This window comes from Eumetopias jubatus, unplaced genomic scaffold (genome assembly GCF_037043125.1).
Source record: "Eumetopias jubatus isolate StellerSeaLion01/CBP00866 unplaced genomic scaffold, mEumJub1_p1.0 scaffold_4, whole genome shotgun sequence".
Classification (NCBI taxonomy): Eukaryota; Metazoa; Chordata; class Mammalia; order Carnivora; family Otariidae; genus Eumetopias; species Eumetopias jubatus.
Genome location: NW_028274810.1, coordinates 48,218,026 through 48,233,043, shown reverse-complemented (window position 1 = coordinate 48,233,043; position 15,018 = coordinate 48,218,026). Strand labels below are relative to the sequence as shown.

The 15,018-nt window shown below is 36.3% G+C and overlaps 1 protein-coding gene across 2 annotated transcripts in view; it reads right to left on the bottom strand.

Annotated features, from left to right (window-relative positions):
- The window catches only part of NEGR1 (neuronal growth regulator 1), an 851,501-nt gene that overhangs the window by 340,435 nt on the left and 496,048 nt on the right, over positions 1–15,018 (bottom strand). For both annotated transcript variants that reach the window (XM_088022967.1, XM_028102558.2), the window contains exon 3: positions 2,394–2,519. In XM_088022967.1, the coding sequence (XP_087879093.1) occupies positions 2,394–2,519 (126 nt within the window). The remainder of the gene's footprint in view (positions 1–2,393; positions 2,520–15,018) is intronic.

Below are 15,018 nucleotides of genomic sequence, written 5' to 3'. Positions count from 1 at the left end.
AATGACACTCCAGTCAGTTCAGGCAATGTTTGTGGTATGCTTGAACCCACAACCTAATTTTTTTTGTGGATTAGGGAGAAGCTCTGTGGGGTATCATCCTGTGACCAGACATTTTTTAATTGGTTTTTAAAACTGATATAGACCATGAATGAATAAGCAAGAATTCACAAAAGTACTGGTTAAAAAAAATCTAAACAAATCACACATGTACAAAAACTAGCCATTATTTCTAGTAATGACAGGGAGTGTATCTGGATCTGTTTTTAACACTGTCCACTGTTCATATGGTGACCACTCTTTTGAGACACATTTTCTTTTGTGATACAGCAAAAGATGAGAGCATGCAAAATGTTGATATTTTTTAGGTAAAATATAGGCAGATCAATGAAGTTTATAATTTGGCTTTCAAATATAAACATGTAAGTTGAAGAAATTTAATAGAATTATCAGATATGTTACTTAAAGCAGGAACTCCACAGTGCTATGCATCTTAATACAGATCACTAACAAATTATAATTTGAAATTATTGGAAGCATTTATAAATATATCAGCCATGTCTAGCTATTCATTGGATAACAGTTAATACTTATGCTAATTTTACTCATTTGCTCTGTATGGCAGGATCACAAAAATAAATCCATGCACAGTTTAACTTATAAACCCAATCTGACTTCTTTCAGCTTCATGATGTTATCCATTATCATTATTCTAATAACTTCACTAGCCAACATTCACGCTATTTAATTAAACCAAAAATGTATCCAAGCACTTAAAAAAGAATATGCATAATAACAAGCACTGCAAAGCAGGAGAGTTCAGTCCAAAATATTAATCTTAAATTATATGAAGATGGAGATTATGTGCTACATTCTCACAAAAATTATATTGCCATATCAGATTTAAATCCCTGGAAAGATGATTAAGAATCAGCCATACATTTGCATGCATATCACCTTATACTTTTTCAAAGCACACTTATGGTTATTATCTTTTTTGAGTCTCACAATAGCTAGGGATTTTTATTATTTGATTTTTGGAAAGTAGACAACGAGGTGAGGGTAACTGAGGCGATGAGATTTGCAGGAGGATTGGCTGAATGGATGTATAAGGACCTTAAGATAAAAGCAGGTGTATCCTAACTGCTAGCCCTTGTCTCACTTATACCCCATGGAGAGTCCTGCCACTAATTCAGTGCTTGTATACCAGTTTTATGATCCTGTAGCTGCTCTAAGGAGTGGAGTATTGGCAGTCAAGAGCACATTCATGCTTCGGAAATATTATAGGGGCCATAATGCATATTATATAAGTGTATACTGCCATTATATTGATTTTTTCCTCACATTAATGGTAATACTTAGCATGTGATGTAAGTCTCATTAGACCTCCTGCATAAATGAGGAAACTGAAAGACACTTAAGGGTAAGTGATACTAAAGGAAGCATTAGCAGATAAAAAGGATGTGACAATTGTACTCTTTCTACACCTACATAAAGGGTGCCTTTCTGATTTCTTTAAAAGCAATTTCATCACACTAGCCTTGTTAGAGCTGTGTCCACCAAAACTATAAAACAAATAAAATCAAATTTCACTTACTGGAAACATGGTGGGATTCTATTCATTAAAAGTACCACTGTTACTTCCCGGGTACAACTCAAAGCTAGATAGTTCAAATATTTAAACCTGACGCAAATTGGTGATTCTGTGAAGAGTGGCTGTGAAAAGTCTTATTTTGATGATGATTATCCCCAACTTCCTAAATTGATTTAATCTCTTTAAGAGCATGTGCACTGTAGCAGAAGCACCAGAAACCCTTAAAAATGTTATATCCCTTAATTTCACCTAGCTATGTGATCTTGTACAAGTTACTTAAAGTCTTGGGTTTTTAGGTCCCTCATCAGTTAAAATTTAATGCTAACTGCTAAATCCTTGATTCTGAACTGCATTTTGAAGTTAGACCTAGCAACCTCATAATTTGTATAATTTCCTTCTCCCTTGATTACCTTAGCAGTTCATGCTGGCCTATTAACATGTGAATGACGATTGAATAAAAGCCTTACACATTTAAATGAAGATATTTCTCTTGTGATATTTCCATTTGAGTTTTTTGTCTATTGATTTGTGATTATCCAGTATACTAAAATGAAAATAACCTTGACTAAGAATCAAGAGACACAGATTCTATTCTGGGCTCTGACAGAAACTGTTCATTTATTTAATTTTTGTAAACTACAGTGCATTGAGGTATAAAGATTAACTATAAAAATATGCATCCCACTTACCTCATGAAAAAGATGTAAAAAATATAAGTAGACTCTTAGGTTCTGAACAAGAGAGGTTACAGGAAAATATTGAACACCACAGCACAAACAACACTGATATATTTCTTCTTTACCTGATGGGGAGATGTGCCGCCAAGAAATGGAAGGCTCTGGTTTCCCAGTGGCCAAGCAAGTAAGGGTGACATTGGTTCCTTCATTGATGGTCATATCACTTGAGATGTCATATATCTTCGGAGGAACTGAAATGACAAAACATGCAGTGGTCAGAAAAATACATAAAAAAATTCTGTTGAACTACATTTGATCAACTCCATGATATTATACAATAAGACTGTGGTGGTGAAATGTACCTATGGCTCATGGTCACCATGCAAGAGATTTCTCCAGATCCTCAGGACTCTCCTAGAGTTTTCTGTTCATTGGTTGGTTTTATTTTTCTCTAATTTTTAGATATTAAATATTTCAAGATAAATGGAATGTTTAATAACCAAAAAATCTGAATATTACATAAATTAAAATTTTATTGTGCATGCTTGTGTTAAGTCAACTAGAATGTTGTCACTCTGTCTGTTCCATCTATGTATCTTCACTATAATGATGGTTTTCTTGTGGAGATGATTTAAGAAAAATGGAAATCTGGAAGAAACTTAAAATAGCAGAAAATTTATGCCTACATGCTGTTTTAAGAGCAAGTGAGGTCAAATGTGTAGGATTAGGAGGTACGATTTCAGGGTTACAAGGGCATTGGCAACCTCAGTTTTCTATTTGCCAGATAATAGGGCTGGACTTTCTAACTATTTATATTTGAAGGGACTCATTTCCTAAGGCCTTGAAAGGTGTCTTCATTAAGAGTTTTCTTGTCAGTGATGGCTGGAAACATCTGGGGAAAACCGATCTCTTCACTCTGGGATTTCTTAGAAACTTTGTTATGCTTACTGTAAATCTCCAAGAGTGAAGGGGAAAAGTTTATATGGTATTTGTCTGTGTTTTTTTTTTTTTTTTCTGATGTATTAGAATATGGAAGGTTTTATTCAAGAGCATTTGATAAAACTAGTGACCATGGAATGTACTTTGGGAATGCTGGATAAGAAAATCTCTAAGTGAACTTCTAATTAAAATGCCCATATTCCCTCAAATATCAAATGGTCTCACTTCATCCTCAAATGGCATGGATATGAAACCTGGGTTCTCTACTCACTGTGTCATCCAGGGCAATGTATGTATGTATCTCAGTCTCAGTGTCTTCATCTGAAAGCTGGAGACAATTTTGGTACCAACTCCATACAGCTGCTGTGACGATTAAATAAACCAGGATATTTTAAAGAACTTAGGACAGTCCCTGGCGTCAGTGTTAGCTATTATTATTAGATGCCTTAAAATGCATATATGGTTTTTGAATTTAATTTTACTACTGCCCTTTTCCCATGCTTTCATCACTTCATCAGTTTGTTAGTGTATAAGACTGGCCTGTGCCTTAAGTTTTAGTTTACTCTATACAAATTATAGTATGTTGAAGTTCCCAGGTTGAAACTAATAAATGGTAATTAGATATCATGATAATTTTTAGAGAAATATGCCTTTTTCCAGAATTCTTTTAATTGTTCCATTCTTAGGCTTCCTGTATGTAAGAGATATGCATTCACAGTTATTTTTAAAAAGGTAATTATAATTTTTACAAGGATAAATTAAATTATCTATACTTTGAATATTATCTTTGAATTTGTTGCAAATCTTTGTGACAAAAAACCCTAAAATGATTTGATTATAAATATAAAGTATTTGATTATATGCAACTGTTGCTAGGATTGAAAAAAAAGCTTATTTCTAAGTAATATACCATTGTTAAGTGTTTCTAAATGACATTCTCTAATTGGCATTTAAAACATATTATCATTAAACCCTTCAGCGAGCTGTTCCCAGGCAAATAAAATAAAATAAAATGAAATAAAACCATTCCAAATAGAAGACTTTTTTAACTTAACTGAAACAGAACAGAAATAAAGACATTACGATATCCTATGAGGAAATTAAAGTGTGCATGACTCATTGGTGAATAGGAAAGTTAATAACAATCAATTTACCTTAAACAAAACTATAATCTGGATATGTGGATGTGGGTACAGGTTTGAAATAGTGAACTATGAAATACATGTGTACATATATACATATACGTAATTACATACATACCAATGGCCACTATTTAAAAAAAAGTTATATAGTACTTTCCTTCTTCATACAGAAGACAGTACCCAGAGGTCAATCTAATTTACATATTCCAAACATATAACTAATTCAACCTTAGATAGTGGTATGTATACCTAAGAAAAAGGATGGAGTGCCATAGGACCATGAATTCTATCTTCTATATTATTTTGTCAATTCCACCTGATCTTAAAAATAGTTTAGTTTCATCTTTACATGTCTATTTATATTTAAAGTGGTAAACACGAGTGGTAAACTAATATTAAGCACAATATTTGGCTTCACAGAGAAAGAACCAAATCCCTTAGCAATAAACTTAGATTTGACGTTTAACTTCGGGAAAATGTGCAGTGGGGGAAGAGTGTCGAATTCCAGGTGTGACATGTCATTTCAGTGATCGCAATTGCCTCCCGGGGGCTCATAATTCAGGATATACTACAGGGAACAAACATCTGGAAGGAGGATGTTAGTAAAGGAAAGTCCCTCTGGCAAGGCTCCTCTCCCCAGAATGCATCACCTGTTGGCAGCAGATGCTGTGTGTAAAGAGAACCAGTGAAATCCTTCACATGCATTGTAGCTTGTGGAGGCAAAAATAGGTGTTGGTTTGCTGACTATTCAAAGCCATTTCATATTCAGTTCAAGACTGCAAACTTTTACTGAGTATTATGGAGGGAATAATTCTGGGCTCACAGGAAAGGCAAAATTTTCAAGGCATAACCCTTGCCCTCAAGGAACTTAAAATTAAAAGAGGGAGGCAAATAGTAAGTGACTGAGAGAAGACAAATATTTTCCATTTCCATTTTACATGAGTAACACATGTCTAATAGGTATGCCTTCTGGGTTCGAATTAGCAAACATTAGTTTTATGTAAGTTTCTTTTAAGGTGAACCATGTAGGATAGTTTATGTGCAAAATTATTCACTGTGGTACTATTTATAATAGAGAAAAACTATGAATAACCTCAATGTAGGACAACAGAAATAGAGGCATTGTTAGCTCTGAATCCAGAATAAGGTATGGTACTGGAAAAGGACTTGGTATGATCTGAGGGAGCATCAGACTCAGAGAAAATAGAAGAGAAAAAAGATGCTTCTACTCTGGGTGACATAAGCAGGGAAGAATGGTAATGTCTCAGGCATCTCAAGCCCATCTGGTTCTAGTAGCTCTTCCCACGTTATGGTTTGTGTATATATCATGCATGCACACAGGTCGGAGGACTCTGTTGAACTCTGAATGACAAAACAGTATGTCTTATGGTATTTCCAATACTCTATGCATAGAAAAACAGCAATGAGGGGAGCTAAAATATCTTACTATTCTAGGTGTATGTTCCTTTTTCATACACCTTATATTAAACTTCCTCACACTCCTCTCATGTAGAAATTGAGTTTAAAATTAGTTTGAAAAGGAGCAAATGTGTTCAATCAATTGCACAATTTTTAAGTCACTAAATAAGTACAGATTTTAGTACCATTTTGAATTGCTGTGTACATATTTAAGTATTTATGACCTAGAGCAGAATAATAAAGGAATAAATTATTCATCAAAATGTAAACTTGTTTAATTCATAGGAAGTATTTATTATAACATTATCATCACTGTTGTCATATCATAACACCATAAGTAAAAACAGTGAGGGTGGGGGCACGTGGGTGGTGCAGTTGATTAAGCCTCAGACTCTTGGTATTTTGCTCAGGTTGTGATCTCGGGGTCGTGAGATTGAGGCCCATGTCAGGCTCTGTACTTAGCCCAAAGTCTGCTTAAGACTCTTTCCCTTTGCCTCCACTCCCCCTGGACATGCTCTCTCTTTCTCTCTCTCTCTCCTTTCTCTCTCAAATTAAAAAATAAATCTTTTTTAAAAACCAATGAAGAGGGGTGCCTGGGTGGCTCGGTTGGTTAAGCGACTGCCTTCGGCTCGGGTCATGATCCTGGAGTCCCGGGATCGAGTCCCGCATCGGGCTCCCTGCTCAGCGGGGAGTCCACTTCTCCCTGTGACCCTCCCCCCTCTCGTGTTCTCTCTCTCATTCTCTCTCTCTCTCTCTCAAATAAATAAATAAAATCTTCAAAAAAAATGAAGGGTGGAAGTTCTAGATTTCATTACAAATCACAGAATATCTCTCTCCTAATGGGACTCTAATTGGGGATATACGTGACTTTACAACGGCATTCATGATTAATTGTTCTATATCACCCGTTAGAGAGATTGAAGACCACTGGAAACCTTCTAAACAACAGAGGCTGAAAGAGGATTTAAGGGTTGTGTTGGGGTTAAGTGCTTTTTAAATTCCCATATATATTTAAAAGAATCACTCTTGGATCGTCAAATTGATAATCTGCTTTACCTTTAATTATGTGCGGGCCTCAAATTCAACTACTACCTAGTATCCTGTTCTCAGCACCTATTCAGTGGATGCCAAGGTGAGCGGTTGATGCATATTTGGATGTATCTCTAGATTTCGATTCATTAAAGGTAATTTAAATTTCTTGTTAGTTTCACTTCCACTAAAAATTGTGCAGTTTGACTTGCCCCAACTGCCTTCTCTCATTTCAGCCATCTATCACAGCATCCGTAGTCAGGGTATGGAGCAGCATCAGTAAGAAAAATCAGAGAATGTATATCCAAACCAAATACTAATGATTTCCTTTTTCATTTTTTTTTTTATTTAAGTTCTAGCTAGTTGACATAGAATTCAGTATTTGTTTCAGGGGTCGAATTCAGTGGTTCATCATTTACACACAACATCCAGTGCTCATCAGCACAAGTGCCCTCCTTAACACCCATCATTCATCTATCCCATCCCCCACCCACCCCATCAACCCTCAGCTTGTTCTCTATAGTTAAGAGTCTCTCATGATTTGTTTCTCTCTCTCTCTCTCTCTTTTTCCCTCCCTCCTGTATGTTCATCCATTTTCTTTCTTAAATTACACATATAAGTGAAGTAAGTCAGTTAGAGAAATACTAATGATTTTACACAACCAACCATTTGGGATTATTCCCCACCATTTGCATCATGATGTGCAACTGAGTTTGTGAATGGCTTCATATGTTTTTTGTTTTGTTTTTAATGTGTACATATTTTTTACCTACATAAATAAAATAAGTTTTTGCTTGTTTACTTAATGAACAACCTTCACAGATGTCACTTAAGTTTCTTCTAAGACTCCATCTTGTAGTCTGGAACATAACCAACAAAAGTTTGAGAAGTCAACATAAGGGTGACTAATCTGTACATCATGGGAATCAGGTGAGCACAGTGTTTTATTATATTAAATGTCTGTGCAGATGATTTCCAGAAATAATAAATACAATAGAGTTCACACCTATCTTAAGTTCCATGACATGTGAGGCCAGGTCACACGTAACACTGAAAACCCTTGGAGGATATATTTGATGGTTATCTTAACTGTAAGTGCAAGACACTGACTATTTGGATCTGGAAAGTTGCATTGGTTCACTGGACTCCATTAAATGCACCATGGAGTTCTTAAGTTGTAAGAATCCATGAAAGACAACAGCACATACAAATCCAGGTGGAAGACTTCTTTAGAATGCCAGGGCTAAAAGTGGCTGAAGTGTGTATTTAATCTGGCCCCAAACAATCACAGATTATTGAAAGAAACAGCAATTCAGTATTTATCATAATCATGGTATTCTGGGCACTGCAAAAACCACTTGCTTCCTTAGGGTGTAAAAATCACAGCAGTGTTTCATAGGCAAGTGAACTCTCTCTTTCATTCTCTGTTTAGTGTTACTAAAATCACTTAAAGGTTTTCATGGATCTAGTTGAATTATGTATGCAGTCACTAGATGGGTTCTTCAAATGTGTTCACTAGGCCAATGTGGAATAAAAATACACCTTATCTCATCCCTTTGGAGTCCTACTGGACTCACCTTTCTCCACAGTGCCTTCCTCCACCCCCAAAATTTACTACAAAGAAGAAATGCTGAAATATGGTTAAAATTTCATCTTAAAGCCTTGTGTCACTGATGGCTTTGCTCATCTTAATGCAAGAGAGATTTCTTTTTTTTTAAGATTTTATTTATTTATTTATTTATTTATTTATTTATTTATTTATTCATTCATGAAAGACAGACAGAGAGAGAGAGAGAGGCAGAGGGAGAAGCAGGCTCCCAAGGAGCAGGGAGCCCGACGCGGCACTCGATCCCAGGACCCTGGGATCACGACCTGAGCCGAAGTCAGACGCTCAACCATCTGAGCCACCCAGGCGCCCTGCAAGAGAGATTTTTTTAGGTATCTGTCTTTTTGAGATAATAGCTGGCACATATAACCGTCTGTATCACCTCACTCCTCCTTTTGTAGCTTCTTTGGTATAGCATCTTTTAAATCTGACAGTGTCATTGATATTTACTTCTTTGTTTATTGCCTCTTCTCCTTATGGAACATAAGTAAAGACCTTGGGTAGGAACCTAGTTTACTTTCCTCAACAGCCTATCACCAACACCTAGGAAAGGGCTTGAAACATGGAATATATTCCACAAATATTTTTTATTGTTTTTTTTAACAGCTGAGCTAATATTTCTTTGACTTTGTAATGAAGATTTCCCATAGAATTTCATACCACTGCAAGGATGATATAATACAAGTTCAGAGAATATAGTGAAAATGTAATTATAGTGTCAAGGGTCCTCTGTGACTTTTTTCAAGGATTTTCCAATTTCGGGGATTCAATATTCTTTTTAACTCATTTAAAAAGCACATTATTTTTCTATTTCACTGCCTACCATCATTTTTGCCATGCAAACTCAGAGAAATAATTGGACAATAATCATATACATATATATTCAACAGAATAGGTTGTCACATCTTACACAGTACTGTATGTGTTGGTTAGAGTATTTTTTTTTACTTAAAAAGGTATGTAAATTTGGGGCCAAAAGGATTTGACTCTAAGAGTATGCACATATTATTTCTGCTTCTTTTTTTCTCTCTCCACAGACTTGGAGTCTAGGTTAGTTCGAATAAACTGTATCTCTGAAGATTTTCCAAACTGCTTGAGTCAACAAGCTAGACGTAACTATAAATCTTTGGAGAATTGGCTTTTTTTTGCATTCGCATATCTGGTAATGGCTGGCAGCATCAAAAGAACAGTCTTCCTTTCCCTAGGCTGGCACTTCCCTTTTCAGTCTTGGCCAGCCCCCAGAAAGTGAAAGCAGATCTACGTTACATAACAAACCTCCTGGAAAAGGTGCTGTTCTCAAACTGAGAGAAGAAATTGTTTCATGATTTTTTTTTTTTTTTTTTTTGGTTTGCTGGTGGGTGCCTGATGGTTTCCTGGCTTGCATCTAACTAGCAACATTGTTTTCTCCAGCTCATAGACTATAACTGACTTTTTATAGTTTATGACATTTCAGAGATTTCTATGGCTTCTCCCTTCATCCCATCACTCAGATAGTGATAGGAGGAAAAAATAACCCAAGTGTGACTTGTAAATGCAAACTTGCCAGATTTGTGAATACCTAGGGATGGAATATGCCAGTACTACTTTTGGGGGCAAAGAACATGTTTGAGCAAAAAAAAAATATGTATCTTTCAGACTTTGGTTCAATCTTTGAATCATGTTGGTTAACTTAGTGTTTTTCCTTTTCTAGAAAATCCACGTACAAGTTTTTCTTAATTAACCTTGTCCTTCAGGAGGTTAGCTATATAAAATGGCAAAACAGGTGGTAACTTATTTTAAGCCATCCATCCATCCATCCATCCACCCATTTAACAAACATTTATTGAGCCCCGACTACATTAGGGAGACTAATCTTAAAGTCTATGTCTAAAGAGTGAAAGACCAAACACTCTTAATTATAATATGGAGTCATAAATCCTACAAAGTGGATTTTGCAATATAAGTTGTTTTGGGAACACAGAGTAGTAAATCTAACTCTGCCTATGGAGTCAGATTAGAGGGGATACTGATATTAGAAAAGGCTTCATCAAACAGATGGAATTTGAGTGGACTTTGAGGGTTAAAAACAGCAGTTTTTTTAACTTCATACAGCTTATTCATCAGGATAATCTGATGAGTGTTTTATAATCTTGGAGTGGTGGGAGGGCTGATTCAGGCGACCCTAGACTAAAAAGTGTAGCGTGTAGCTTTATAGTTTTATAGCTTTATGGGATGACAAAAAGACCTCTCCACAAACTACTCCCTCCTATTTATTTAGAGGTTCCATTGTAATTATAGAGGCCTTCCTTCGTATCCTCAGACCAGTTATCTGCTCTCAAGGGCTTAATACTAAAATGTAACTACCCCTAGAAGAGATGATGCCTTAATAGCTTGCATATATTTTCACACTTCCTGAGAGCAGCACAGTGGGTATAGGGAGGGCTCCATACTGAAGATTAGAAAGATGCTATGGATAACTTTTTCCCAGTTGTAATTTTCTCTTGGGAAAACCCAGAATTGGTTCTGCATAGCAGTTAGCAAGACAATCAGCAATGGAGAGAAGAAAATAAACCTCCGAGGGGAACAAACCTCACAGGACATGGAGTTATCGAAAAAAATCAAGGTGGAAATCGCTTCCTCTCTTCCTCTTCTCTCCATCTAACTTTGATTACCTAATACATGGGCTGTGCATCAGGGGGAGGAAAGAAAGAAGCAAGTAATCTCTAAATTTTAAGACAGATTTTCTTGGGTGCCTGGGTGGCTCAGTTGGTTAAGCGACTGCCTTCGGCTCAGGTCATGATCCTGGAGTCCTGGGATTGAGTCTCACATCGGGCTCCCTACTCAGCGGGGAGTCTGCTTCTCCCTCTGACCCTCTTCCCTCTCGTGCTCTCTATCTCTCATTTTCTCTCTCTCAAATAAATAAATAAAATCTTTAAAAAAAAGGACAGATTTTCTCATTGAAGAAAGGTGTATTTGCTAAATAGATTTTCCATGGCAAAAGAAATACATAATTCTTACATGTATATAGGTTATATAAGATGGCTTAGCATACATGAGGGTTAAATGTGATAAAAGAATACAGGGCACTGATTTAGAAAGGATAATTTCTGGTAGCTTAACATTTATTTAATGATTTTTAAATTTTTGGTTGATGGCAACTTTCCCACCTGCTATGTAAACATTTTGAAGGCAAAAAATACAGCATTGTTATACAAGAGTTTCAATATTTTGGACTGTAAAGATTTTTATTTTTGCTTCATTTTGGCTAAAGGATCAATAGCTGGCCTCTACACATGAGTGTTTATACACCGGAGTTCAAATCCCTGCTGTACCTCAGGCTAGCTTCAGCTTCACTTACTTGGATGGTTCAAAGATATAAAATACTGCTTAAAATCAGGACTGTAATAGCAGCTACCCCCTCAGGCAGCGGCAGCAGGAAAGCGAGAGCACACTTACAGCCGAGCTGTACATAACAGGGTATCCACAATGCCTACTTCACTCAGCCTTCTCCCTAGTAGAGAACAGTTACAAAATACACGGGAAGAACATTACAACTGAAATTCCTTAAAGCACACAAATATAGGTGTCCATACCTAGAGAGGCAGAATTCTTAAGGAAGCAATTCTATACCTTTAAATCTGCAGTGATGATAACATTTTATTAAGAATTAATAATGAGCTTTTTCTTGGAAACAATTTGGCAGTATACTTTAAGAACTTAAAAAAATTCCAACCCAGCTAGCTAATGACATCTCTTCCAGGAATTTTCTCAAGGAAAGTAGGCAACTTCTTCCAGTATCATCACTATTCCCATAAACCTGGTGGCCAGCTCCACTGGTCTGTTTGAAAATGTGCCAGCAAATGCCCTCTGGAATGGGCTGGGTGAACTTTTCTTGCCTCATCCTTGGCGCTGAATTATTCTCCACATAAACCAGAGGAAACAGCCCAGCTGTGCCATACTAGAACCCAGCTGCCTTCTTAGCAAATATTTCCCATAGCTAAAAGCTTGCTTTAGTGTTTTTGAAACGCAAGGAAGTCCAATGTCTACCCTCGGTCTCATAGAGCTATAATGTAACACCTGCCTCCTGATTTCACAAGATAAGCCTGTTCCGGTTCAGTATGAGTTTTCCTTGTTAGGCTGAGGTTTAATAAATATGTTTTACCAAATTTTTATATGTAAATGCTGCTATGCTGTTTTTTGTACTTGCAGAGGAGCTGTGTCATTTCAGTGCAATCAGAAAAATAATGCCTTCTCTGAAGTACTCTACTGTCTTTGTTCCTTGAATATAATGTTTTTCCCTAATTATGAAGGTAGTACACATCTATTGGAAAGAATGTAGAAAATATATAAGAGTGAGGGGGAGAAAAACCTAAATCACCTATGAGGTTGAAACATCTAAAATTGTCCTTTGGTGGTTACAACCAAATGGCTGCCAATGCTTTCATGTCACTCAGTGTAATATAATCTCACCATTTTGAGAAAATCACTACTAATAGTTTCATAAATTTCATTTAAGCCTTTTTATGCATATATTTATGCATAGATCCCAGAGATTTCCACACAGTCCAAAAAGTTCACCAAGGAATGGTGTTAAGCCTTGGCAGAAAACAGTGCCCCATTCTCTAAGTCATACATCCTCTAGAAACTGAGCTAGAAGGTGGCTGGAGAAGGATTCAAAAATGGACATTGTGGTTCTCTTCCCTTTCTTATTGGAAACATGTCTAACGAAAGGATACCTACAGCAAAGGTTAATATTTGTTGGACAATTACTATGTGTAATGTACTGAGAATTTAATGACTTTTTTGTTGTTGACAGGTGTGGGGTCTATAATGGGACATATAATATATATTTTATATATATATATATAACATATATATAACTCCATTATATAACTATAATGGAGTTCTACACGTCCATTCCCCAATTTCTTCTTCCAGCCACTCACCTGCTATTTTGTTAGTTAGCTTATATGGCAGTTTTAAAACAGGACCCCCAATTCTTCACCATTTCTTCCATCATGAGTGAGGTCTTAGTAGTGCCTTCACTATAATTTGAGTAGGTTCCTGGCCATCTCAAATAACAGAGTTGGGTAGAAGTAATGCTGTGTGACTTCCAAGACTGGATCATAAAGTACCATTTGTCTTTTGCCCTGTTGTCTAAGAACACTCACTCTTGGAGGTCTGAGTTGCCATATAATTAGGCTGACCACCCGCGAGCCGCCATGGTGGGGAGAACACATGGACCCCACATGGAGAAGTTTTGAGACAACAGAAACAAAAACACCCCTAGGAAACACCCTAACTCTTCTAGGCTCTTAACTCTTCCAGTCATCCCAGTAAGACTCCAAATATTGTGTCCAAATCATAGTATCGTGAGTAAAATATATAAATGCAGTTGTTTAAAATCACTAAGTTCAGGTATGGTTTGAAAAAAAAAAAGAAAGTTGGAAGACTTACACTATCTGATTTCAAGGTTTACTATTTATTATAACAGTACAACAAAGACAGTGTGGTGTTACATCAAGACAGACAGTGGAACAAAATGGAGACTCCAAAGATAGATGAGGAAACTTCCTGTGAGGATCAAACCCCTGATTACTTTTACTAAAAACTAAGATATCTGAAACATGAGTGAGTAATGTAGATCAAGAGAAAACGTGCACCTTTACACTGTGACTGATAGGGCCTGGTGGGAGCACCAGTCTGAAGAGGGCAGTGATCTCTGATAATTTCCATTTAGAAAATGAAAGCCCAGGTTTGCCACATCTTTAGACATGAATTTTTCCTTTTTTTTTTTTGACCATATGCACACATTAAAATATCTGTTAATTTCTTCTGGCATCAACCCAAATTGCTCCATTATGGGAATTAGAAACATTTGACACTTATTGGAGACACTTGGTCATTACATGTTGGAAAATTGTCATGATATAGAAATCTACATGGCCTATGAAAGTAAACAGTACCATGGAGTTACATACTTACAACATCCTGACCATATGCTGCAAGCCCTGTGTGGTCTGGATTCAGTCATGGAGTCATAATCTTGCCATTTCTGCCTTACATCCTGGCAAGCCCTGAGCCTATTCATTTGCCTTGGAGGGCCCAAAGGAATCTATTTTCACATGACACTGCTTAGTTTCTCATAAAAACTGTACATTATCATACGAATGTGCAGTCACTCACCTGTCATGGAATAACCATGATTAGATCTGCAGGGTGACTATAGTCTTGCCTCAGGAAAAATTCTGAGAATAGGTTTTATTTAGAAATGTAAAAAATAAAATCATGATTCTCATTAATATTCTGCTTCCACCAAAATAATTTTCATTTATCTATTTTTTAAAAATTATCATGTTTCTTTAACCACTCTTCTCTACGATAATGCTTTATTTATGCTTTGAAAGTACAACAACCAAGTGTTATTATGCAACTATATACCAGGAGATCTCAGCACAGTCCTATGGTTACATGTACAGATTTTTTTCTAAAATTGGGTTAAAAGGTAATTTGCCATGTTGCTCGCCCCTGGATCATTAGTCACAGTGGCCTAAGTGCATTCTCTTATAATTCAATATCAAAGAAATTGCTTTTATGGCATTAACTATATTATATTCAAAATTGTATAAATTATTG